Below are 26,485 nucleotides of genomic sequence, written 5' to 3' on the forward strand. Positions count from 1 at the left end.
CTGAGCTGTCAGATTTTGGCTTCCAGCTCCTGGGTAGAGCCGTCAGCGATGGGTGAAGTCCCAAGTGGTTTGGTCAGTGCTGTCCCAAGAGAGAGAGCACAGAGACATTGTTCAGTCTGAGAAAGCTGCTCTGAGCCTGGAGGGTTTTGTTTGCATGCTGGATGCATGGAGTTTGAGAAGAAGGAGCCCATGAAAATCATGGGCTCTCTTAACCCTGGTCATGACAGCGGGTGCTCATGTTCCCTCAGCCAGGGAGCTCCTTGGGCACTGTCCTTGGCTCGAGAGGCAGGGCAGGCAGTTTTGGTGCAAATAAGGTGCAAATGTGATTGCTGATGAGCAAAGTCCTGGTGAACGCCAGGGGAAACCATGCCAGAGTGTTTCCTCCCAGTCTGACTCATTCTCATTCATGAAGCCAGAGCCAGGCCAGAGCCCTCCCTGGCACTGCTCTAGTTTTTTGGTTTATGTGTAATAGCTACAGACCTGAGGGCATGGGAGGCATGAGGCCAGCTTAAACAATAAATACCCTGCTGTGCCTTGCTGCTTAAACAGAGTAATTACTGCCTTACTACATGTGACCCCTCTGTTCCTGTCCCTCTGGCAGTTGTTATTTCATGGCTCCCTTTACACAAGGGATGGCTGTGCTCCTCTCCCAGCTGTACATCTCTCTGTCTGCCGCTGTCTCACCTCCTGTCTCTCTCACTCGCTCTGTCTCAATGTGTTTCTCTTTGTCAGTAGCTGAATACCATTTTCTCTTTTTCCCAGTCACTGAAGAATCTCCCTTTTTTTTTGCATTTCTCTCTCCCAGCCACCCTCCCTCTCTTCATTCTCCCTCTGTTTTTTCTCCATATATTTTTGTCTGCTCTCAAGCTTTCCCCATTTTCACCACTTCCCATGCTACTCTAGGTTTTCTGCCTGCCTTCCTTACTGTAGCATGCTAGCACTAGTTGTCCCTTTGCTTATCCACCATCTGCTTCTCTCTACTGATCTCTTTGCTAAAAACAAGCTTCTTCAACTAAAGGATGGGAAAAAATGACAAGCTCATTGGAATCTGTGATGGCTGAGGAGGCAAGGACTGATAAATGAAAACTTCAAAGTTTTGCATTTAAAAAAAAGAAAACCCTCAGCTGGAGGTAAAACAATAAAAATCATGTCAAAGGCTCCCTTAGCTATTTTTGTCTTTCAGAAGCCTGTTCCTAGGGAATAGAAGGTGCAGAGGGAAGGAGGAAAGTTAGGTGAGCAAAACCTCAAACACTAAATGGGGAGTGCAGAGACAACAAAACCTGCAGTTCAGCAATAGAAGTTGCTACACACAAAAAACTTCAAATGGCATCCATTGATTTCCAATCTTTTTTATCTCCTTGCATCTTGTTTTAAGCCAAGCAAAGATGCATAACCCATTCTGCTCCCCTCTTTTCACAACTACAAAGATGCTTGGAGGGAAAACAAACATAGTAGCAGGGTGGCTGATCTCTTTCTCCACATGCCAAATGCAAACAGATACTTTCAGCAGATCTAAATTTCAGTTTAATTTAAGACTACAGCAGTGTTTAAAAAAAAATAAATAAGACAACTAAAGTAATCTCTGCACAAGAAGAAGCCCGGTGCTGGATGCACGGACAGGAGAGGAGATGAAACAAAATGCGTCTGCCACCTCTGGAGATCAGCTTCCCCTTTGGAGACGTAAGAAACTAGGGCATGAAGGGAAAGGCCTCTCTGGTAGACAATGTGACTGAATGCATTGCTTTCAGGCCCTGACTACCTGAAAGAGCTGTCTGCACACAGTACAAGTGGGATTTTGACTGGGTATAGGTCATTTGTAGAAAGGAAGCATTTGGCCTTTGAGGAAAGAGTGATGGTGTGTGGCAGTGCAAGGGGCCATTTGGGTAGAGGTGAGAAGGGCCCATAAATGCCTGGGGGACACGTCAGTCTGTGTTTCTGCACACACAGGTGGATTTATAGATGTGAAAACAAATAAAATACACAGTATATAAAATATATACTGAATATAGCATATTATATAAAATATATACAGAATATAGCATATAGATATATATCACATCTATATGAGAGCACAGGCAGGTGTGCACAGCAACAGGACAATATGCAGAGCCAATGGGGTTGTACAAGGCTATTTCCAGAGGGTAAGGGGAAAAGGAAGGCTGCTTGCCAGCAGGCTAGCATAGCCAAGCAGATTTGCTGTTCAGCTTCATTATTTACTGGGTCCAATTAGGAAGCCAGGGGATAGGCAATGTGGCTGAGGCAAGCAGGCCTTCAAAGCCTTGCTGCTGCACACATCAAAGCTGCTGCCGCAGATCCCTCTGCAAAAAAGGCTCAGCCAGCTCCAAGCAGCAGCAGCTGCCTGGCTCACGCTGCTCAGGGTCGTTCCCTCTTGGTTTGATTGTCAAGCCTCCCGGGCTCATGCTCTCTCTATCTCCAGCCTCCAGAGCAGAAAGCTCCTCTTTCTGATTCACTGGGACAGAGTTAAGGAGCTACAGCTTGGCAAGATGGTGTTTAATGGGGCTGGAGCAACAAACCAAGCTAACTAGGAACATGTGAAAGACAAAAAACCTGCAGGGAAGCAGGTTGCCTGCAGTGATGCAAGGGGATGGTTTAGGATGCCAAGAGCTGCACTGAGTGAGAAGTCATCCACCTAGGGAAACCTGAAAGGACCCTCACTGAGAAAGGGCTGTACTGAACCAGGCAGAACAGCCAGGAGACAACCCTTGTCAGCAAGGAAGCTTTGGCAGTACGGTCAGAATTTCATCCTTTGATAATCTGCTCAAGGCAAATGTCTTCTCTTAATGGGAATGGAGTGGCTCTCTTGCCAGGAGTTGGCAGTCCCTCTTTCACCTAATAGAATATGTTCATTGTTATTGGTACCAAAGAGCATTGTCCAAGCCTTCTCCCTCCCTGCTTTGATAAACTGCATAGTGACAACCATCAGTTCCCTACCAAAGCTGGCTCCTGTGCAGAAACATTTGTAATTTCACTCGATGTATAAAGCTCTGTTCCTGGTCCCCCCACCCCCTGTTTGCCTTAGAGGTTAGAGTTAATATGACTCACCTAATCTGGCTGCCAAAGTGAATTAGTGAAAACATCTCTACAGCTCTCTGCAAGATATCACAACCTGACATTTCTCTAACACACTGTGATACATCTTTCCTCTCCCTGCTCTGTACTACAACACCTCAATTTTATATAAATGCTTTTTGTTAGAAATGGTTAATGTGCTCTTAGAGGGGACAAGGCGGCAAGGAAAAGGGTCTGTCCTGAAAGTGAGAGCAGCTCAGTTCTTGTAACAAAATGTTGATGCTCAGGGTCACCAGTGCAGAGACAAGAACAGTGCTACCACTTATACAGCAAAAGACTGTCACAGAAACTTTCCCTGAAGTATTATGTTTATATGTGTGTCCTAGAGCAGGGGAATGAGGAGCTGAAATGGGTTATTGATGTTTTTGACATGCCCTTTAGAACAGAAGTCCGGCCTTTCAGTTACTTCCAGAGCACTCCACTGGGCAAGCCAGCAGATCATCATGTCTTGGCAAGGGTTCTATGTAGCTGTGAAAGCTCTCCTGTCAGACATGGTACACTGTACACTTCAAGTGCATGTATGTATGCAGGGGAGAAGCTCAAAAACATCTTCCCTTGGGAAGGTATCTACCCTTGTAGGTTACTTTGGAGCTCCACTGATGCAGTTCTCTGACAGACTTAACAGCACCCTTAATGAGGGTGCCACTCCATTAGAGCTGGTTAAGTCACCCTCAACCCTGTCTTCATTATGGTGACAGTCTTGTGACAAGGGCAAATTGCAGGAGAAGCAAGTCCCACTTGGAATGAACCCTGTGTATAAACAAGGCAGAGTTGCAAAACAGAGGCAAATTATGTTTTAACCTTTTCTTTGGGAGTCTTTCCCTGATGTCTGATTAACTTTCCAGTCAACTCACTGACCTGCCAACTGGGAGTGCTGCTGTGAAAGGAGAGGAGTGTTGGTTGTCAGCTCAGTTTGGGGGTGGGAGTTTTAAAGTGCTTTATTAGCAGGTAGCAATGCAAGCAATGTGCCATAAGAAAATCTGGGAATTAAGAGAGTTTCCCAACAGAAATTATCCCTGCTGTAGCAAAACCAGAAACAATGTGTTGCCTCCACAGACAGCAGCATGGTGCAGTAGTTGCAATGCAATCCTTCATTTGTGTTCAGCCACGGTAACGCCTCATCTGAAATGCTGTGTTCAGTTTGGGGTATCACACATCCAGAAAAATGTAAACTTGTCAGAGAGGTCTAAAAGCAAAGAACAAGAATGATCAAGAGCCTAAAAAAACATCACCTACAGAGGAAGTTTGAAAGACCTGGGCAATGTTCAGCCAAAAGAAAAAAAAAAAAAAGATGACAACTGAGGGAGGAACTAAGTGATTTAAAAGTTGATAAGAGCCTATTGCTGGGAAGAAGGGAATGATTTGTTCTTTTTGTCTGTAGTGGCTAAGACAAAAGTAATAGCTTTAAATTGCAGCAAGGGAGACTCAGGTCAAATTTCAGGAAACTGCTCCAGTGGTAAGGACAGCAAAGTCCAGGAACAAATTGCCAGGAGTGGCTGCAGAATCTCTGCCACTGGATGGCAGAGGATGGCTGTGTGCATGACATGACTCATGTGTCCTGCCTTGGGACTGCAGAACAGATTAGATGGTGACTGAAGTCCCTTCCACATTTCTGAGACTCACCTAATTCTAGTCCTACTGGGGTTAGGACTCCCTAACATGTTCATGACTTCCAGCAATAAAAAACACCTGTGAAAAACCCACTCTGCTTCCTTCTAAAATGACTCTTCACAGCATCAGCCCCAGCACAGGGCAGAGGACTGAGAGCCATGTCCTGGCAGCAGGAGCCAACTTTGCCTCCTTCCCTTGTGCAAAACGCTGCTGCCATGCAGGAAGGTCCTGCAGCAGACTGTTGGGGGATGCAAAAAACAAAGCAGTTGTAAATTTTAGACATAGCAATGAGATTTTTGCTACCTGAACATCTGGTAGGAGCTGGAAGAAGGGACTGCTGATTAACCCTGCTGAAAGAGAGGGGGAGCCTTTGTCTTTACATGAGTTTAATAAGTACACTACTGTTTTCATGCTGAGTCTCTGTGACAGGGGGTGGTTTTCTCCTAGAATGATTCTGAAAATTGCCTGTGAAAAAGAAAAATTAAAAAAAAGACCAAAATAATTATATAAGGGACAGAGTTCTGAGAAGATTTTGAAGCTTCTGAAGTTCTTCTCTGATGCTGAAGGGAATGGCATTCAGATGGCATCACCAATGTGTGTGGCCAGGCTGACCTGGCCAAGACACTGCAGCAAGTCTGTTCCTCTGGGGTGGGATTTGTTGCAGGCGGCTCCATGGGAAGTTCAGCTCCAGAGACCAGACTTAGCCACTGCTTTCATGCAGTGCCATAAACCAAGGTGAGCAGTAGGTACTATTTGAACTCTCTCAAAAACTGCACTTTTGTGAAATGGGCAGGGTTTCAGAAGTGCTCAGCACCTGTTGAGCAGAAAATCCCCTCTGGGCAGAGAGTTTTTTGGAAAATCTGACCACTCTCTGAGGAACCTGAATGGGAGCTCTTGCGATCTGACTTCTTTTTTTTTTTTTTTCAAATCTGTCTTTTACCATTTTAGGGTTGGGGGCTGAATATTCTCTAAACATACACAGGCACACAACTGGGGCTTGCCATTTCCAATGCTGCAAAGCAGTGCTTGCAGCCCTCTGAGAGGAGGAAATGTGCTTCAGATTCTTTTCAGGAGGTGACTTATTTTGCTTTCCTTTTTGAAGGAATAGGGTAGATATACCAATCCTAATATTTCATGCTTCCCTGGCAATTTTCATGCAATGAATCTAATGTGTTTTACATGGGTTAACCTCACTGCCCTGCTCAAACCAGGAGGTGATGGGAGAGGGGGTGCTATTTTCCACAGTTTACAGAGGGAGAGCAAAGGAGTGACTCACTCAAGGTCACACAGTGAGTTAAAAGCAGGGCCACAGACCTCCCCTGATTCCTGCCCCTATCCATAACTCCGACTGACACTCAAGTCACTGTTTTCCAAAGTGTGTAAGTGAGGCAGCACGCTTTAAAAGTGTCATTTCATATGTACAGTAGCTCAGGGATGCGTGATGATTATTGGTCTCTGCAGATCAAATTATGGTTTGTTTCTCTCAGTTTGGCTGTGTTTAACAGTAGCTTGATCTGATCGATGGCACTTCAGGGTGGTGGTTGCTCTGGGAGACAGAAAGATATTTTTCCCAGTTTTGCAGGAGAAAAGGGTGCTGACAACACATCTGAGGACCCAGCTAGCCCCAAGTCCAGCACATCACCCACAGCATGACTAACCTCTGGTGGTACTCAGCCATCACAGTAGTGAACTTAGTCTGATCTTACGTGGTGGACATTTTGCTTCTCAGCCTCAGCAGCCTGTGAGATGCTATGGATTGTACCACCTGTATGGTGCCTTCCAGATTTGCAGTTTTCAGCAGCTTCTGAAATAACTTTAAAACAGCTCATGACTGTTGCTTGTTTGCAGACTCCATGTTGTGATTGTTCCTCCATAGCAATTTCCTAAATCTGAAAGCCTAACAGAACCACTCTCTGTATTTTTCTGTCCTACCAGGCAGAGAGTTTGAAGGTGAGGAGGAGTACCTGGAGATCCTGGGGATCACACGAGAGCAGTCGGGCAAGTACGAGTGCAAAGCTGCCAACGAAGTTGCCTCAGCAGACGTCAAGCAAGTCCGGGTCACTGTGAACTGTGAGTACATAGCAGCTGGGGCAGGGCAATGGGGAGAGCTTTGCCCACAGGCAGGGGTTACTTCAGGATAAACAGAGAAGCCTTTCTGGGCTTGGATTATACAATCTGAAGAGAGGACGCTGAGAAAACTATCTGCAATCAGACACTTGCCACAGGGTACAGTTTGTGCTTTAAACCTAGTAATATATAAAAAAAAGGCTGGGGGAGGTGTGGTACAGAGAGACAGACAGAGAGGGAGAAAGAGAAAGAGCTGTGATTTGCCCCCGTCTCTCCCCTCCGAAATGCTGGCAATGCCTTGTTTTCACTCATTGATATTCGGGTGAACAGTAGCGTGAAGAGAAGCTTCACCAAGGCAGCGGGGAGAGATAAGGGAGGGCTCAGCTGGCTCAGAGCAAACACATGCCTGCCTGCACCCAGCCATCTCTGCAGTGCCTACACAGCTATCACAGCCAGGGCACACGGGGCAGAGGCACGTGCTAATGACAGGGTGCAAAAACTTAACTTTTATGCTGGTTTCAAGTCATTAGTTTAAAGCTCTGTCTAAAAGACCCTTCATGCACCAGTGCAATACAGAAAGGAGTTTTGGCCAAAGGATACAGTAATCCCCTAAAAGCACCAAGTAAGCTGTGGCTCACTTCCACACATGTGGATTGGGGCACGGATCCCATCCCATATGTGCTTAGACAGATGTCCACTTCACTCTGCTGGCATTCTTTTCTCACAGGAACACAAGATATTTCAAACTGATATTACTCTTTAATCCTGCCTGTGTATATGTCCACCTCCATACTTGTATGGCTTATATTTGGCACTTGAGTGATGTAAAGTGAGCTATCCCCATGTACCTGCTTCATTTCCTTGCTTGGAGGCTAATAACTTTGCAGCAAGGATGGATGAATGGGATGTATGTCCTCTCCCGACCTTCTTCAGTTTAAATTGAGACTTAAACCAGAATATTAACGTAAATTGAAATTGGAGATGGCTACAGACATAATTCTGGGTGCATATTCATGCCTTGATTCACAAGAACTGCTAGGGAGCAGGTTAGGGCAGAGAGCTGATGGCATCAAGGGTTTCAGGCAATACCAGTCTTAATTTGACTGTAGGTGATTATAGCACCTTTTAATACCATTCTTGCTCTTCATTTTTTTCCCTTGGTCCAATGTGAGCCATCATATCAGATCAACTTTTCTGTCTCGCGTAGAAGTTGAGGTTATAGGCTCCCTGCAGCATCCTTCAAATCTACAGTTTTTTATAGTTCCCTTTGAAATTGGGTGGCAGTGGTTTAATATCAGCTGCCTCATGGGCCAAATTTGGCATTAATATGAACTGTAGTAGCAGATTTTCTGTGCTGAAAGTATACAAGTGTCAAAAACAGCTGAGTTTATATACTGGAGACTTTCCATGAGAACCAATTAATAGTTTCAAACATTTCCGTGAAACATAATTTCAATGGTGCTTTAATGTGTTTGAAACAGATTGTTTGTATAAAGTCAGAATGTTTGATTTTGATTTAGTTTCAACACATAATAACTATGCTACGGTAAGATCTTAAACATTTTAACTGTTGAAAAATATGAAAAAGTGATGTTAATATGTGGTGTAATTTGTAATGTAAGCAACTTAAAATTCCTTAAGGACAAATTTTTTTTTGAAAGAAAGGGAAATAAATCTAAGAGACTATGAGGACCAAGCAGAAAAAAAAACAGTCCTATTAGAGGAAAGAAAACTAGATATTTGCATACATCCTTCCTCATCCTGCTTTGTTAAACAACACCACAAGCAGCATGAAGCGGGAAAACCACAGTAAGTTTGAAAAATGAGGATGAAAAATAGGGCCTGTCCAACCTCAGGAGCTTCTTGGCCATCTCTTATCATCTGCCGAGGATCACTGTCAGCTCAGACTGCAGGAGAAAGCATCTCACTTTGCTTTGGTCTCACACTACCACCTTCAGGCTTCCAAAGTAATTGCCCTTGCACATCACAGACAGGGAAACTGAGGCCTAAGGAGAGTGGGAGGAGAACAGCTAAAGGGAACCCACCCCTGGCTTCCCAGGCAGCAAAAGCTACACACAGAGCAGCTGATTCCTAGGTGCAATAGGCTGGTTTGTTTGGGACTGCCACCTGCTCCTTCTCCCGGGAGAGCACTGCACCAACTTCTTAAAGTGGTGAATATGGGGACTGCTCAGAGTGAGGGGCTGGGCTCCCTGGCAGCAGGCCAGAAAGCAGACACTTGCTGGAATCATTTCTTACAACCATGGAGAGATGCCTATTCATTCTGTGACTCACCTCTTGTACCAGATTCATGAAATTGAATGGTTTGCCTAAGAAGATAGACTGCTCAAACCAAAAAATCAAATAAGAAACGTTAAAAAATCACCTTTGCTATCCTTTTCTTATCCCTCCTCCTTTTCAAATTAAAACATTTACATGAACCCACAGCCTTTGAATGTAGGATCCTATTTATGTAAACTTATTAATATTTATGATGTTAGAGGGCGCACTGCAATATCCCTAAAGCCCTGCATAAAATCCCGATTAAGGTCAGGGAAGGGATCATATTGAGATGGCTAATGTGTTCACAAACAAATTTCCTTCCCTACATTCTCCAGACAGAATTATTCTTTTTCTTTGACTGACATAATCTGTTTTGCTGCTTTTTTTTTTTTTTTGGCCTTTCAGTTCTGGGACAGATACAGATGGCAGAGTGTGTTTCATGGTAACTTGAGTCTCAGCAAAGTATCTGTCTGAGCCGCAGCCCTGTAATCTCAGGGTATGCAAGTATTAGTGACGAGAGACAAGGCACTTATTCCTTGATCCCTCTCAGCAGCCAGGTGGAAATAATTCTGCCTTTTAACATGTAAAGCTTATCACTTAATATTTTGAACATGGGGCTGTGATTGAAGATGCTGGTGCCTACCCTACCTGCTATCCAGCAAGTACTGAGACCAAGCTCCAGCAGAGCACACCAATATGCTTTCCAAGTTTGGTTTGCCCATGGCACAGCACTCAGACTTCAAAGTAAGCAGAGGTGGGAGCAGCGTGCTGGACTGAGGGCAAACTTCAGGCAGAGCAGTCACAAGCAAGCCCTTCTGGAGCTTTTCACAAAGCACTATGTCCAGGTGATCAGGATTTGTAACCTTGGACACCTAAGGGAAGTGTCTCAACATTAGCTCTCTGAGTTGCACCCACAGCTTCTGCTAAAGTTCTTCTCTTTGAAACCATTAATGTATTTCTGTTTTATACATGTTGCCTCAGTCCTTTCTTATTATATTTTTGGCATTAGGCAAAGAGTTTGTATGGAATATAATTTTCACACTAGTGTTAAACTCTTACTTTATTCCTTTACTTTTGCTGTCTTCTTTTACCCTTGATGAAGTCTTTCTCTCATCTTCTCTCTGATAAGCTCATGTGAACTACAGATCCATAGGTAAATATTAATAAATTGCAGAAGTCCATCATTAACCTTAACTTTGCCTGTGTATGCCTATGCATTTATGACAGAACTTTTTTCAGCAGTGCTGAAGAGAAGCACGTGTAAGGAGTGCTGCTAATGTTGTATATCAGGGAATGTTCAAAGAGCAGCATTCTGCAGAGGAGCAGGGGGGAACAAGGGCCACAGCAGACAGCTGCTGTGGGTCTCCAGTGGCCCAAACAGTTTGCATGAGGCAGGCAGCCCTGACATAGTTTCACTGTTTTGTTCCACCTGGAAGTGTGTGGATTGACCACGTGTTTCCTTCCTGCAGACCCTCCCACCATCACAGAGTCCAAGAGCAATGAAGCGGCCACGGGACGACAAGCCTTACTGCGGTGCGAGGCATCAGCAGTGCCCACGCCCGATTTCGAGTGGTACAGAGATGATACCAGGTAAGGCCTTTAGCTCCCCTCCTCCCTCCTTTCTTCTTCAGTCCATTGAATAGGGGCTCCTGTCATCCTCCCCAGCTCCTCTCAAACAAATTGCTCCTTACAATCCATTTGAGTCACAGTGTCCCATCAGTCTCAGCAGAGCCAGCATGGTCATGCTGGCAGGAGGAGGCAATTCCTCTCTGCACTGGGGATGCTGACGGAAGTGCAGAGGAGGGAGCTCCTGCCTTGAAGTCAATTATGGGCCAATACCCAATTAATACACTGTTCACATGTTAAGTAGCCCATGATACAGACAAAAAAGTAGGTGTTATAAGTGTTCAATTAGGTAATGCTGCTCCAGGTGCATTCTTCTAGGGAAAGGAGCTGCTGAGGTATGAGATTCCCCCACCTGTGCAACCTGAGCCTCTCAGACTTGCATATGAGAATAAATGAGAATAGAAAAAGGATTTGTCCTTCTACCTGAGCATTTACCTAACATTAAGAAGTTGTGTTATTACCCTACATTTTAGGATAGCCAGCCCTGAACAGGGTGCCCAGGTTCAGGGGTGACTCAGCATTGCTATAGGCACATATTGAGAATCTGTGTGTTTCACTAAGAATATGATGCTCAAGTACAGACTAGCCTTCAGCTGGCCATGGTGTGTTCACTTCCAGAGTGACTCAATGCTGGGTAAATGCTTCCTCCCTTTCCCGTGTCTTTGCTTGGTTCTTCACTGATTTACCAGTGGCATTTAATCCCACTGAACTACTACATTCCTTTCATTCCCTCCTCCTGTTTTCCATCTTGGTCTCTTTCTTTGGTCTTCCTTCTTTGGTCTCTTTCCTCTCACATCCCTTCCCTGCTTCCCTCTATCCTCACCTGCCAGCTGGGCTGAATGACTTTGCTTTGCTGTGTGCTGGGGAGGGATTTCCTTCCCAGTACACAACTGCCATTGCACTAAAAACCTCTTCTCCTGCCTTCCCAGGATAAACAGCGCCAATGGTCTGGAGATAAAGAGCACGGGGAGCCAGTCTCTGCTGATGGTGGCCAATGTCACTGAGGAGCACTACGGGAACTACACCTGTGTGGCTGCCAACAAGCTGGGAGTCACAAATGCCAGCCTATACCTTTACAGTAAGTACGGGACAGAGTGAAGGGAGGCTCTCACAAAGCCACGGCTGTGCAGGAAGCACATGGTAGCCAAAACTCATGAAGGAAGGCATCTGCTTGACAACCCCGTCCCCTCAGACCTCCAGCTATGACCTGGCTTCCAGCATTCTGCTTTGGATACCTAAGTGTTCATACTTGCCTTGAAGCACAAACAACCAAATCAAAAGGTTTACAGTCAAGCCCTTTGATTGACTGGCTTTGCTGAAGACAGATTTTGTTAAAATAATAAAAATGTGTTTGTTTTAAAGCTGGAAACAAAAAGCCCTTTAGAATGACAGCCCCTTTAATAAGTAGACAGAAGGCCAGGGCTCGGAGGATCCATGACAGCTGAGAAATGACAAGTAATTCAGAGAGATGGAGAGAACTAGCCACCGAGCCTGAGGAGAACAGTGACAGAGTCAAGAAAAAGAGAAATTGGTTTGAAACTGGAAGGGACAGAAATGAGAAAAGACAGAATGATTTTAAAGGGATATACCATAGGGACCATGGGGGGAAAGGTAATCAACAGATGAAATATGGAATAAGGTTCCTTGGATCTCATTCTGCTACCTTTCAATGGCTGAGTTTGTCTTAGTAAGTATAAACACACAGAAGCTGGGACTAGACCAAGCACTAGAGCAGAGTTACCTGCTGATTCTGAATTTTGCAGCGGATTCAAACCTGATCCTAAACAGACCCCGCCCCTCACCTACCATCCACACACACATACAAACTGTGGTGTATTTAAAATGCAGTTCCCAATTCCAGGTCTAAAACTTGGGCTAGATTTGGCCCACGTGTTATTGGCATCAGAGATACACTGCAGCAAAATGACCCACTCACACAAATGAACACGTAGACACAAAAGTGACTGATGGCAGTGTTCCTGTGACCGTCCCAAATTGAATTTAAACTCTCATGTCATGACCTGCATGTCCTTTTAAACAGAAAAAAAAAAAATAAGCTGTGTAAAGCAGTCAGTATAGGATGCAGTTTGGTCTAGTTTCTGCTCTCACCAAAAAAAACCAAAGTTATAGTTTGGTTATTTTTAAGAGATGGGAGGAAAAGGATAAAGCCATGGGCATTCTTTGTTTACCTCCTTTGGATTTATTTCATGGCAGCTTGAAATTTTGTGAGTTTGGGTATATTTTGTGGCAGCTATTTTTTAAAGAACAGATATTATCATAAAAGAACATATATTTGATTTCTTGTAGCATTGCAGAACACAAAGCAAATTTCTACTTTGAAAGTCTTTTCACCCTGGTCTTGTGACTGTCATGAGATTAAAAAAAAATCCTCAGGCAGCAATCTGGAACAAAATTTTCAAATACTCCAGATTTGTTCTTGCTGATATTAATATAATTCTAAGTTTAGAATCCATTATTTGTGACTGAATTCTAAATTTGGCCCTCTCTGTTGCTTCCTGTTACACAGATGAACTGAAATGCATCACTGAAACAAAATATAAGATGAAATTCAATCATGTATATATGCACATATGATTTTAGTTGGGGGCTTAATTTTGCTAGGGAAGCATTTTGCATGACTCCAGAACTTCACCTCAAAGGATCTCAAAGGATTTTCTAGCAATGAATATTTAAATATCACAAGTAATTTAGAAATGGGCGAGTGTTGCTGGCACCATTTTGCAGTAGGAAGGTACAGAGTGAAGAAGTGGTTTACCCATGGTCATAAAATGAGTGGCAGAACCAGCGAGAGATTCAGGGAAACCTTGCAAAGTTGCTGTAAACTGTTCCATGAGGAAATGTGGCAACTCTTAAAGATGATTTTCAACAGTGAGGATCCTATTTTAGCCCCCTTTTGATGTGTATGAAGAACACTTTCTTTCAAGTTGTTTGATTTGGTTTATAATTTTTTAGAAATTCAAGGCCTGTTTATACTGGAGGACACTAGAGAACTTCACAAGAGCCACGAGAATGGAAGTGCAGGAGCTGAGAGAGATTTGATGATTTTTAGTGAAGTCTTTCTAACTTGTTTTTGCTGCTTGGTTAATCCCTACTTTTTTCACTGTGCAATTGCTTCATATTGTTCCAGGAAATCTCTGTTCTTCTAGTTAGTGTGGAAGAAGGAAAGGCAGAGAAAAAAAAAATAAATTCAGGCAGACTACAGCTGCTATTTTGAAAGTTAAGAAATCAGGGGGGAAATGAATGAAGGGAATCCAGCTTCAGAAAGATAAAGAAAGCTGCTGAAAAAACCTACAAGCCCAGATGAAAGAAATACTGTAGTGATCACACCATAGCTGAAATAACAGGTAATGCACATTCCCAGCCACACACCCAGACAGAAAAATAAAGCAGTGCCAAGTTTTTGCAAGGTGTACAGCAGATACTCAAATACTTGGGAGTGTTTTTCATCCCTGGAATCAGAGATCTTATTTCCTTTTTAAAGAGAGAACAAGCTCACTGTAGAGCAACATCCCACCGGGGAGGTAAGTACAGTGATGGTTCCTCAGTGTCCCATTGCAGCACAAAAAAGAATGGCAGCAAGGAGTAAAGAAACAACCAGAGAGTTAATAATGAGCTACTGGCAGCTTTGCCTGAGGTGGAGGGCAGACAGGGAGCGAGCGAAATGATGTGAAAGAACAGTTAAGCAATAGAGAAAAATTGGTGGCTACCATTTCATGAAATCTCAGTCAGCACTGAAAAACTCTCAGAGAGACTGAGTGCCTTAGATGCCAATGTCATAGATAGAAGATGCATTAAAATACAAAAGCAGCCTCCTTGAGCTGTATGAATAGATAGCTAGTGATCTTCCTTAAAGGATGTAGCAGCAGAATTGCCTGCTGTAGGTGAGATTTATACCCCTCACTCCTGGAGACTGAGTTTACAACAACATGAATACAGCCCTACCAAAGGTTTAACTTACCCAGGAAACTGTCTCCAACAGCAAATATGGAGTATGTTTGTAGAGAGGGTACTCAGGTACAGTGTGATGATACAACTGATCTGATAGCTTGCTGACATTCCTTGCTCCCCAGTCCTTTTGCCCATCCTGCTCTCTGCCACATGGTTTTGTTATTTCCCTTATTCTGCCACACAGTGGACATCCCACTGAAGCTGTCTAACCTGCTAAACCAGTGAATAGGTAAATGAGCTTTACTGCTCATCTCCCTGAAATGCCGCAAATGTTTTCTTTCATTGTACTGAGCTGAACAAGTTCCTGACGGGGCTCAACAGGCACCAAAGCCCATGCAGGAGAGGAAGCTCTATCACACATCTGTGGGTATGAAGAGTTGGGAGGCAGGGCCATGTTTGGCAGCACTGGCAAGCCAGTAGGTTAATTCAGCTCTGCAGAGCCTGGGAGCAAGGTTTTTAACCCCTAAGCACAAAAAAAGGGACAGTAGTACAGATCTCTGTGAATATTACCTGATAGAGAGGCAAAGCCAGGGCTTCCATCACAGAACAACAGAGGTGAAAAGCAGTGACACAACTGAAACAAAAGGGTTCTTCCTCCAAGTGTATTAGGAGGTAGGGAACATGTTTTCTTTTTGTTTTACTCACCTAGCAGTACTATGAAAAGCATTATCAGTGACATTATCAGTGAAAGTCACAATTTGTATCTTAACACATGCTACACAGAAGTTGTGCATATATATATATATATATATATATATATGTGTGGGTGTGGGGGTGTGGGGGTGTGTGTGTGTGTGTGTGTGTGTGTGTGTGTGTGTGTGTGTGTGTGTGTGTGTATATGTATAAACACATACCAGATACACATTTGCTGGAGGAACACAGATACATGGGTTTGTGTGTAGGTGAATATGTATACATAGGCATGCACCTCTGTGATGTAGAAGCAAACTCACATGCCCCTCCACAGGCACACATAAGCAGGTGCAGCACTATGTGAATTCTAACAAAGCAGAGAAAAGAAAGAAAAGCTTTTCCAAATTAGTTGTCCTCTGCCTCCTGCCGAGCTAGCTCATCCCATAGGCTGAAACAGGAGACAGCAGCACAGTGCTGCACATCCTGATGCAGTCCTGCTGGCTCAATTGGCTCAATTATGGGAGACTGCCACATCAGCAGGTCCCCTGCTGCATCCTCTGCACCCTTTGGGGAATCAGCAAGCGTGGAGGTGAAGCAGAAGCTGGCAAGACAGTGCCAATTCAAGCAGCTTCAGGTGGAGCCCAGCAGTTTTGGTTGCAGCAAGGCATGTTCCTAAAAGCTGGCATTAGCCTCTAACTTGTCATTATTTGTTAGTATCCTGCCACGAGTGTGCACACCCCTCCTTCCACTGTGCCCAAGCTTTGTTGTGCCCTGAGCATTTGGTTACAGTGGTGGCTGCTGGGGTTTGGAACCTCGACTGTGGCCGAAATCCCTCTTAGTGGCTTAGTGCACACCCCCTGTTTTCCTCAAGGCTGTCAGTAACAGGGAGACTCAGGAGGGAGGAAAGTGGTTTGGGCTGACAGTCAGAGGGGGCAAGGCTGAGACACTGCTAATGAGCCAGGGTGGAGCAATAAAAGCAGCACACAGTGGGAGAGAGGAACAGAGACAGAGTCCTTGAATAGAAAGCAGCATGATAATGAGGCCGTAGTGCTTTGCTTTAACTGCTTATGCTGTGCAGCCTGCAGCCTGCTGTGCAGGAAGAAGGTAAAGGGGAGTTGAGTTATTTAACCAAACTAAATAACAAGGAAGTCTTGTCAGCACAAACAGCCTGCTTTCGCAGAACAATAGTCCCCTGTTGCTACATAAACAGAGAGATCCAGGCTAGACTTGTATTTGATCTCTGCTGTGCCTGCTGTGGATTCAAACAACTCCATTACCACCATGAGGGCAGGAGTTCTGCCAGTGTCATAGGGATGGGCCTGACCTGCTCAATCCTCATGAGCTCCAGCAAGACACAAACTCAAGTCTTTGCACCAAGGATACTGTAGAAAGAGCATTGGCCTCCAAATAGCTGGGCCTAGGTGATCAGAGAGTAATAGTGGCCTACTGATTTATCCTGCCAAGTTCTGTGTCCATTAGCAGTGATCTTAGCAGGTAAGCCAGGAGATAACCCATTGCCCCAGACCTATGAGCTGTTGCAGCTAAATGTCTACCTATGGATCAGTCCATGGGTAGGAGCTTGTCTCAGTCAGTACAAGGCATCCAGCAAGCTCTGTAGGCAAAGAAAGGAGACCCAGTGATACCAGTCAGGCCTGGGGGCCTTGTATTCTTGGGTTTGTGTCTGGCTCTGCCAGCAGTTCAGCATTTGACCTTGGGCAAATTGCTTCCTTGCTCCGTGCATCACCAGTACCATGTATGAAGTAGAATTAACACTACTGTTAGCCTCAGACTGAGGTCTCTGATACTGGTTTCCCTCATTATCTGTGCAATTCTTTTGGGATCCTTTGTGGAAGAAGCAAACTGTGAAGCCAGCAGTGACGTATATCAAAGTCCTGCTGTGACGCATAGCAAGGACACTTTATAAAAACCCTATAAACAAGACAGCAGGCTCTGCAAAAACTCTGTCCCTCTCAGAGGACAAAAACTAAAGAAGCAGAATACCCTTGAGGATTCACCAGGGTGACTGCTTCCATGCACAGATCCTCAAGGGAGCTGTCATTGGCAAGAAATCCATTGTGGAAAAGGTTTTGGGTAGGCAGCAACTGCCCATGGAAGACTTCCACAGCTCACCTCTCTGCCAAGACTAGCTTCCAGGCAGAGGTGTAGCTAAGAGGAGCTGTAGAGTGATGACATGAGTGGTCTTGAAAGTCAGAGGGAAGATATGGACCATCAAGTCCAATTACCTTCACTGCAGGTGTTTAATCCCTCTTGCTGTTTGGCTATTATTTGTTTAGTTTTTCAAATCACTTCTCTCTCTGACTCCCAGTCCCAGGGGATGTTGATGTGTATTAGGCGTGTTGCTAGCAAAATGCTCTGTATATGAAACCTACTCTAGTTCATTTAATTTGGGGATGGACAACTCCATCAGGTTTGTATCTGCTGCTTGCTTGGTGTGAAAAGTGGCTTTTCTCCTGCACGTTGCTTATTGTTTCTTTTCCCCCTTTAGAACGAGTTTTACCCACACTCCCCAATCCTTTTCCAGGTCAGTATATGCTTTATGTTGAAGTAGCTCTTTAGCCGGGTCATTCTCCGTCATCCTGACAAACTCTCAGACCTAGGCATGGGCAAAACAGCTCAGAAATGCAGGAAAATAAGGGCTTTCCCTTATCATTTACATGTCATTTTCTCATTTCTGCTCACTTTCCTCATCCTTCTTTTCCCCCCTCCTTCTTCAAAAAAACAATCAGCTGAATAGCAACAGCCTTTAACCAAGCTTTGAGCAAGGACATTGAGTTGTCACCCAGGTGTGGACAGTCTTTAGTGAGGTTCAGTCTCCCTGCAGACCTACTTTTAAAACACATTCCCATCCTAAGCTCTCTTTGCCCACTTGTTCACATTTTGGATCAAAAGCATAAGCAGACCTAACATTTTGCAGTGACGGTGAAAAGGACAAGTGGAAAACTGAAAATTAAAACACTGCCAGTTTTTTTTTCACTCTAGCTGAGCATCTTATCATCCACAGTGAAACACTTTGTTTTCTCATGCTTTTGTCCCACCTCTCCAAGTCTTCCACTCACATAATCCTACATCTGAGGCAGAGAGCATGAAAAGAGGCACATGGTGAGGTGTTACTGTCTGCTTTATTCCAAAAGGGAAGTAGGTATGAAGGCAAAACAGGGTCTGTGTGGTTTTTTTTTTCTGTCTCTGTGTTGCCCACTCCTGCCTTAGGCCTAGAGAGCATGGTCCCAACATCCACATGAGATTTGGGGCTTGGTTGTGACGCTTTCATTCTGAAAAAGCACAGAGACCAGGCATGTCCAGAAAGCAGGCTACAGCATTTGAAAGTGGTGTTTGAAACTAAATCAACAATAAGGCAGCAAATCCCTGTGTTTGAAAAAATCTTGGCCTACATCTCCTCAGTATCTTTGTTTTACTGCCATATGAGGAGGATGCACTCAACTTATGGGTTGCTCAGAGACCTAAATTGTTAATGTCTGCACAGAGCTTTGGGATAGAGTGTTATTAGGAACCCATGTTGTTTTGCAAAAGAGCACCTGCTTGAACAAAGCACCTGCAGGTACTCCCATGAAAAGAACAATAAATGCTGCGTGTTACACATGCTCCGTTTAACTACTCTGCTGTTTTTAAATCAAGCTCTGCTCTTGGCAACTTATTCAGGCTCAGGATGTAGTCACAATTGCCTATTTAAAAGGCAAATCCACAAATACAATTAAAGAAAAGTACCTAAAAAAAGTATAAAAAAAAAAAGGAGGTAGAAATCAAGCAACCATTAAAATTAAATCCCAGAGAGTGATTTGTAAATAACATTCAAGGAGCTGAGAAAAGGAGTAAAGTAGGCCATTGGGAACCTACTGTGGAAAAATAAATCCAATTAAACACCATTATCTTATGTATTGCAAATAAAACTTGTGCTTGGATATGAAATTAAAGTTGCTGAGGCTGTTTTGGATGTAGGGTTTTGAGGAGTTTTCCAATTTTAGGTGTTCTTGTTTTTCAGCAGAATTTTCAATGACAAATATTTTTGCCTGATGAAAAACCCAGGGCTCTTTGGTTTTATGATTATTTTTATTATATATCCTTAAATTCCACAGGCAGGCAGTGTTAATTTTTTTCACAGCAGCCCTGTTTACAGCTGGTTTTGAATTAGGAGCCCATTAAGCTAAATGATAAAGCAAAATCTGCGAGTGAGCAAGGCCAGGATTCCCATTACAAATACACCTCCTAATCAACTTGCCAAGGCCACCCTGCACAGCTTTAGTTGATCCTTTAAAACACTTACCCCTCTGTCTCTGAAGCTGTTATATTTTTACTGCTCCCCAGTCTCCTGAGATCGTCTTGAAGGACATCCTGGTATGCCATCCCTCCTGTGAGGAGTCTCCAAGAATTTGTGGTGCCAAATGCTGGTGTATCTCCAGTGACCCAGGACACCCCAAGAGGATTTTGCAGAGTGGGAAAGCAGAGTTTAAATACTCTGGGCCTCACTTGTTTTCTGAAAGCCCTTACCAGCTTCTCTGTTGTGGGCCTTCAGCACAGATGCTTTTCACATTTGCTTTTACTTTGCTGCTCACCTTCAAAGAAACCTTGGGCATACAATTTTGTTAGACCTTTTTCTTCCTATGAGCTGATGTTCTGAAATGTAGTCCTCAGCCCTCAATTAAGCTGTTCCTCAATGACCAGAACCACAGCCTTCTTCCTCTTTCTCCCTCAATTTTCATTTCTGTTAATCCTCAGTAACACTTCCCTGCCCTGTGGGGTTTTGAGCATTAATTTAAAAGGAAGGTGATTTGAGACGAAGAGTGCTGTAGTCCTGCTAAGCATTGCTATCATTAGCTAGCTGCTGTGGAAACATCTTGCTTTCAGGCAGGCTGGAGACTCAGAAGCAGCCCATTCAACTAAACAAATGGGACTTGAATTTGATGAGACACTTTCCTAAAATGCTGGTGGAGCCCAGCTGATTCAGCTCTCAGCTGAGTTGTCCTTGACAAATTTTCCAGCTCTCCTTATTTTGCAGCCCAGCACTCAAAAAGACTTGAAATGTCTTCTGGGATGATGCCACATCATCACATCTTTCTGTCTGCATTGTAACATCATGTTATAATGGGCTGACATAAGACCTGGCAGTCACAAAGCAGGGGCCTTACTGCATCATCAGATGCCTTTTCAAAAGGATTTTTCTTCTGAAAAAAGAGAATTTGTTCATTCCACACCACATCTGCCAATGGAAGGGCAAGTGTGGCCACTGTTGAACCTCAAAGGGACCTGTCACAATTATGGCACTAGCTCCATCTTTGTCCTTCATTGTCTCTCATCCTCAGCCCTTTGAACATGAACTCCTTCCCTTGGATTAGCACCCAGTGTCCACATCAGAATGGCTTGGCCAGACTGATGGGCTGCAAAACCTGTGAGTCTTCCTCATAGGAGTTTTGTGATGAGGGCTTGCCAGAGGCTAAGTAGGGGCTTTCTCAGGGTGGTGAGCTTGATGCCCTGGGAGCTAGGCAAGGGAGATATGGTGTTTCAGAAAGCAGCACATTCAGAGCTGCCCACAGGGCAACAAATGTGTCAGTCTTTGGGGCCTGATAAGACAAAGTCACAGCCATCAATAGGTTGACACAAGATTTATAGCTGTAGTGTGTTAGCAATTAGCAGAGTGGGAGGGAAAAGGAGAATGAGGAGTCCTGCCTTTCTGCCAAAAGGTGCACTGATCGGAGAATGACCCTGTGTGACTGTAGATCGTAGCTAGTCTCCATTTAGCTGTAGCCTGTGTAGCCTGTACTGTCACTAATGCCTTCATCAGGTGGGTGGGAGCTGGGGGAAGGGAGAAAAGAGATGTTCATTTGGGTCTGATGGCCAGAGTGGGAAACAGAGAGCACATTTCTTTCTAGTACCCTCTCAGTCCTCTTTCCTCTCTCTGGGTGTCCTATCTGTGCAGAAGAGAGCTCCTCTGTTGCAGTGGGCACCTCCCACCCATTTCTGCTCCCCTTTTGCTTTCTGCAGTGCATGGCCCTGCCAGTTCTGCTGAGCTGGCTGCTCTCGAGTCAGCAGGGCCTGCTTTGGCAAAAGGGTAGACATCTGAGTCCACCAAAGCTAAGGAGAGAAGCAAGGGAGATTACAGCAGAGACTATAGGCTGTAAAGGGTTAACTTTTTATGGAAGTTTGCTGACTAGGCAGTCAGCCCTGCCAGTATGATGTGACCAGCTGAAAGACCCATCCACCTCTGGAGCCCTCTTCACTGAGGCCTGAGGGTGCTGTCTCATTTGGGCTCCAGAAAAGGGTCAGTGAAAATCCAGGCCTTCAGGCCCATGAAGCAAACTGGTTGGCAGAGCTAGGGAAGCATAGACAGGCCAAAATAGACAATCTTGTATTTTTGTGATCCCTACAGAGAAATAGAGAAAAAATAATGACCAGAAAAAAATAATAGCCGTAGGGACCAAGCACAGGAGGGTGTATTTGAAACCATGTCAAGTCTGGTATTCCCATGAATCCTAAGGCATTTGAGGGACACAATTCAGCTGTATGGGTCACTGCACAGGGATGTGTGGCTGACTACTCAGGGTATGCCTCCCTTCCCTGAAAGCTGCCTGAGCCCCAGGCACCAGCAGCTGATCACACCCATGGCCCCAGGTGGGAAGCACAACTCACAGCTCTCCTTGCTTCTCACGGATGCTGTCCACCCAGGTTTTCCAAAGAGCTCAGTGTCCATTTGGTGAGTGCAGAAGGGATTGGCCCTGCAGGATGGATGCTCAGACAGACCAAGGTTGTCTGGCTGCTCAGGGTCAGAGTCAGTCCCTGCCAGCGCTTCAGGCACTGAGGGCTGGCACTGAACTGGGTGCCAAGCCTGTGGGGCCTTCAGGCCAAGGGAACAGGGAGGACAAGGCAGGGTGAGGGCAGGCAGCCAGCATCACAGCAATTTCTTCGTGCTGTTTCATAGGTACGAGGCAAGGGATGGCACTGTATCTTATTTTGGCTGTGTGGTTTAAAGCGAGTAATACCAAAGCCAGAGGTGAGGATACTGTCTTCCAAAAGGAGGTAGTATGAATGTAGACAAAAACAGCAACTTAGGGAAAAGAGACATGCCAAGAATTGATGCCAAGCTACCAACATTGCTTGGTGGGTTTTGCTGAATAGCAACAGACAGCTTCTGTTTGTTGAGATTGCTTAAAAAAATTAAAAGCCAATCTGCTGCTTCCCACCCCTCCCCCCCCCCCAAAAAAAAGGTGTAGAGAAAAGAAACAAGCTTTCTTAGAGAAAAAAGAGAGACACAGGGGAAAAGAAAGAGAAATGTCTTTACTGCCTGATCCGTTTCTGTACTTTTTGTTCATTATTTTAATTTAGATTGATTTATTCCAAAATGAGCCTTGGGTTGTATATATTTGCATAGTACAGTGCTGTGGAGGATCCAGTGAGTGAAGACGATCAGCAGCGGAGGGTGGGAACTGAGACTGGAAGTCCCAGAAAGATATTCCTCCAAGCTGAGCCCTTGCAGTGGATAAGGAAGACATTTCAAGGTGTGTGCAGTCACCAGTGTGGCTTTGCGTGCATGCAGAAGAGCCCTGCAGAGCAGAGGTCAGGGCACAGCAGTCAGGTGGGAGAGTGGAGCTTGGGTAAATCCAGTGGGTGAGAAGACACATAATTGCACTGCAGAGATTAGAAATGAACCCATGGAAGAGCAACTGCCATAGAAAATCAGTCATCTGACAGGCACAGTGATAGTGTTAGTGTTGTAGCATGGACAGAGTACCCTGCAGAGCAGAGCTGGGGCAGGCTCTAACCCTCCCGAGGCAGATATCCCCAGCCCAGAGGACACTCATAACCTGAAACCATCTGCATGTTAGATGAGCTCCTGAAGCCATCAGCTGAACCTTCCCCCTTTAGAGACTCTGAAAACAACCCATCCCCACTGCACAGCAGGTGTACTTAAACCTTTGCTCTCTCCCTCCTGTTCTCCTTATTTCTTGTGTTGACTGGCTGACTGGAACTGTGGAGGGCAGCAAAGAGGAGGATGAAGAACTGCCACTGTTGTCTTGATTTAATCCTTACACACACGCAAAAAACTCCTCCAACCCCCATGAGAAAATGACCAAAGAGTAATTTCCACCTTCCTCCTCCTCCTCTTAGCCCTTCCATTTCCAGAGTAAACCTTGCCTAAGGAGCTGGCCTCCCCTCTGGTTATTGTCCCAAGTGAACAGTCTCTCATTCACTAACCCATGACGGTAAGTTGGTTTGGGAAGCAGCAGGTTTATCTTCCCAGCTCAGGCAGTGCACCAGGCCCGCTTGTGAACCCGCTGCCATTCAGTGTCTGCTCTGCTGTTGATAAAGCACATTACACATGGCTGGGCTTGCATGATTAATACAGCTGTCTAAGCGCTCTCTCTAAAAACAAAAACAACCAGAAATGAGAAGGGAGGTGTGGGATTTGGGAGGGAGGGAGGGTGTGCATGGGGATAAAACCCAACCATTCCAAAGAAATCAGGCTTGCAGGAAAAGCACAGTGCTGTTGGAAGGCCTTCCCTCCCATGGGTGAGCAGGTCTGTCAGCAGAGCTCCCCTGCAAAAGGGAGAGGTCTCGTGGCAAGGTGAGCAAGGAGCAATGTGTGTGGTCCTTCCCCAGCATCCCCTGCATGTCCCTCTGCAGCCTGGGGAGTGGATGCATGGGTGGGAGCATGGGATCAGGCCCTGGAGAAGGATGAGCTCTGACCAGCACGGCTTCAGCAGGGTCTGGTCAGGCAGCCCCTCCGGTAGTTGTTGCAGCCACACAGGCACACTGACCCTTGGTGACACTGGCCAGCCACATCACTGTACTCACTCTGTGCTCAGAGGCACAGCTCACATGCACTGAGCAATCTCCAGGCACCCAAGAACATCTAATGAGGAGCAGGAATAGCTTCCTGCATATTTCCTATTGCTCCTACGTATCCAGCTGAAGGCCTGCTCAGCAGCCTGTGTAAGCTGTATTAACTTTCCCTTTTTAATACTGGTTTTTAATGGGCTGTGGGAAGCCACAATGGCTTCCTGCTCTGGCTTTTCCCAGGCCTGGGCCAGGTATTAAAGCCATGCTTGCATTGTTAGGGTGTTAGGTGACCAGGAGTCTCACTCTGGCACTGCACACACACAGACACTTCAATATTTTGATGAGAACTACAGGGAACACAAGGTAATATTTACTTAGACCCCACACTTTAGAGACATATACCAGCACCTGGGCCCAGCTTGACTGTCATGACATCTCTAATTAACTTAAATACTGAGAGTGATATCCCTAAGAAGATCTCAAGGATAGACTGGGAGGACACTTCTCTGCAGATGTTAGAGAAAGATAGGGAGAGCAGAGGTTCCAGTAGGACTGGATTTCAGTACCAGAGTAACCTCAAGCATGCTGGCCACTCTCCACCCCAATTTAGTTGTTTTTCTGCTCCAGTCACCCCTATGCATGTCCCCTGCCTCTTCATTTCTGTCCACAGCCACTCAAATCTTTCCTATGCCATATATCCAGTAAAGCCTGTAGAAAACCATAGCAGGGATGAAGTGAGTAAACAGACAGACATGAAACTGATGAAAATATTAATTTTTCAAAAGGTTCCAGAGCCTCCAATTAGCAAACCTGCTTCTTAGGGCTGTGTGTGCTCTGGGTGAGGGGGGCTATGCTGTTTGTCTTCTATTGAGACACTAGCTTATGTGCTTGGTATCACCTTTGGTCTGCTGTGCCCTACACATGTGCTTGAGAGCTGAGCAGGAGAGGGATTTCTTTATCCTTGGAAAGCAAAAAGCAGAAAAAGCTCCGATCTTCCCCATAATGACTCCTGAAAAAGTCTGTGCTGTGTGCTTTGTTTGTTTGGTTTGTTTGCTTGTTCGTTTGTTTTATTCTTTGCTTGTAGAATGAGAGTCTTTAATGTGTGATTTGAAGACAATACAGTTTTAAGTATCTGATTTTGTATCAGTCACTGGGGAAGGTGGGTTTTGGGGGGTGGTTGATTTTTTTTTAAATAAACTTTCAGTTGCTAGGGAAATAAAAAGGGTGGGAGAAAATTTCTTCAGCAATGAGAAAACATTGAAACTTTTTATATATACCATTCAGATCTGATGATGAAAGATCTGTGTAACCTTGAAACAAAGGTGGTCTTCTATCCACCACCAACCTCACTGGTCAGGATAACAGTTCAATTTTAGACTAGGATTACTGTAAACCAGCTCCAGGATAAACGGTGTAAGCAGACAGCTCTTGAGCACCACGACCTTCTCAGAAAGACACTGAGAAATACAATTTCAGGGATATTCTTCAGAACTTAGGGAAGAATGGGTGAGCTGCATTACAGAATGAATCTTCATTCCTCTAAGACATGAGGTATGATAGATGAGTACTTCGTACACCATGAATGAGCTCCAAAACATGGGGAAGAACTGTTCAGTGCTAAAAAAGTATGAGCAAATTCTGAAATACATTAAACCAAGTGCAAAGACTGATAGACACCAGAGACATTTCCTTAATCTTGTTGGAGAGTTGCTGGAGGGCATCCTCCCCGGCTTACACAGCGGTACTGGCACCTCTAGGAAAGCCATCCTAGTATCACTGCAGTCACAGTCAAGTTTTAATTACAGGAGCAGAACTGGTAGTGACAATGGGGAATGAGCAGGCAATGAGCAAAATAGCTTCAACACTGAGAACAGGGAAGAAAAAAAGTGTCTTCTTCTAAGGGGGGGGGGGGAGGAACAGGAAAGAAATAAGAAAAAAGGCCCCAGATGAACCCTAGTAAGTAGAAGCTGGTAATCCCTAAAGCCTCAGAGTAGAGTGCAAAGCCCTGGAAGAAAGAAATTAATAACTTTCAAAGTATGACCTTGAAAATGGAATTAACAGTATTCCTCCCTTTTAAGCCTTCATAATAATAAAGATTTCATCTTCTGAAGCCCTGGCAAGAGAGTCAACAGACTAGGAAAAATTGCTTCCTGCAGAGCAGCTGGCAAGTGCAAACCCTGAGACCCCTACAGGCCCCAGGGAGTGAGATGATAGAGACAACTGCATGATACACATCCTCTTTCCCTTGTGCCTTCTGCTTTGGAGGTGGGGTTTGTTCTTCCCCCCCCCTTATTTTTGATCCTATTTTTTGCTCAAGAAGTAGAACTTCAGCCTTCACTGTAAGTAGAGTCAGCTTATCAACAACATGGAGGCCAGAGCTTCTCAGAGTGGACAGCACCTG

General features: G+C 44.9%; 1 protein-coding gene across 2 annotated transcripts in view; it reads left to right on the plus strand.

Annotated features, from left to right (window-relative positions):
* LSAMP (limbic system associated membrane protein) overlaps nucleotides 1-26,485 on the plus strand; it is a 305,059-nt gene that overhangs the window by 263,543 nt on the left and 15,031 nt on the right. The window contains exons 4-7 of one of the 2 annotated variants that reach the window (XM_036378608.2): nucleotides 6,637-6,771; nucleotides 10,518-10,638; nucleotides 11,604-11,752; nucleotides 17,783-17,818. In XM_036378608.2, the coding sequence (XP_036234501.1) occupies nucleotides 6,637-6,771; nucleotides 10,518-10,638; nucleotides 11,604-11,752; nucleotides 17,783-17,818 (441 nt within the window). The remainder of the gene's footprint in view (nucleotides 1-6,636; nucleotides 6,772-10,517; nucleotides 10,639-11,603; nucleotides 11,753-17,782; nucleotides 17,819-26,485) is intronic. The other variant, XM_036378622.2, reaches the window with a different exon arrangement.

Source organism: Molothrus ater, chromosome 2 (genome assembly GCF_012460135.2).
Source record: "Molothrus ater isolate BHLD 08-10-18 breed brown headed cowbird chromosome 2, BPBGC_Mater_1.1, whole genome shotgun sequence".
Taxonomy (NCBI): domain Eukaryota; kingdom Metazoa; phylum Chordata; class Aves; order Passeriformes; family Icteridae; genus Molothrus; species Molothrus ater.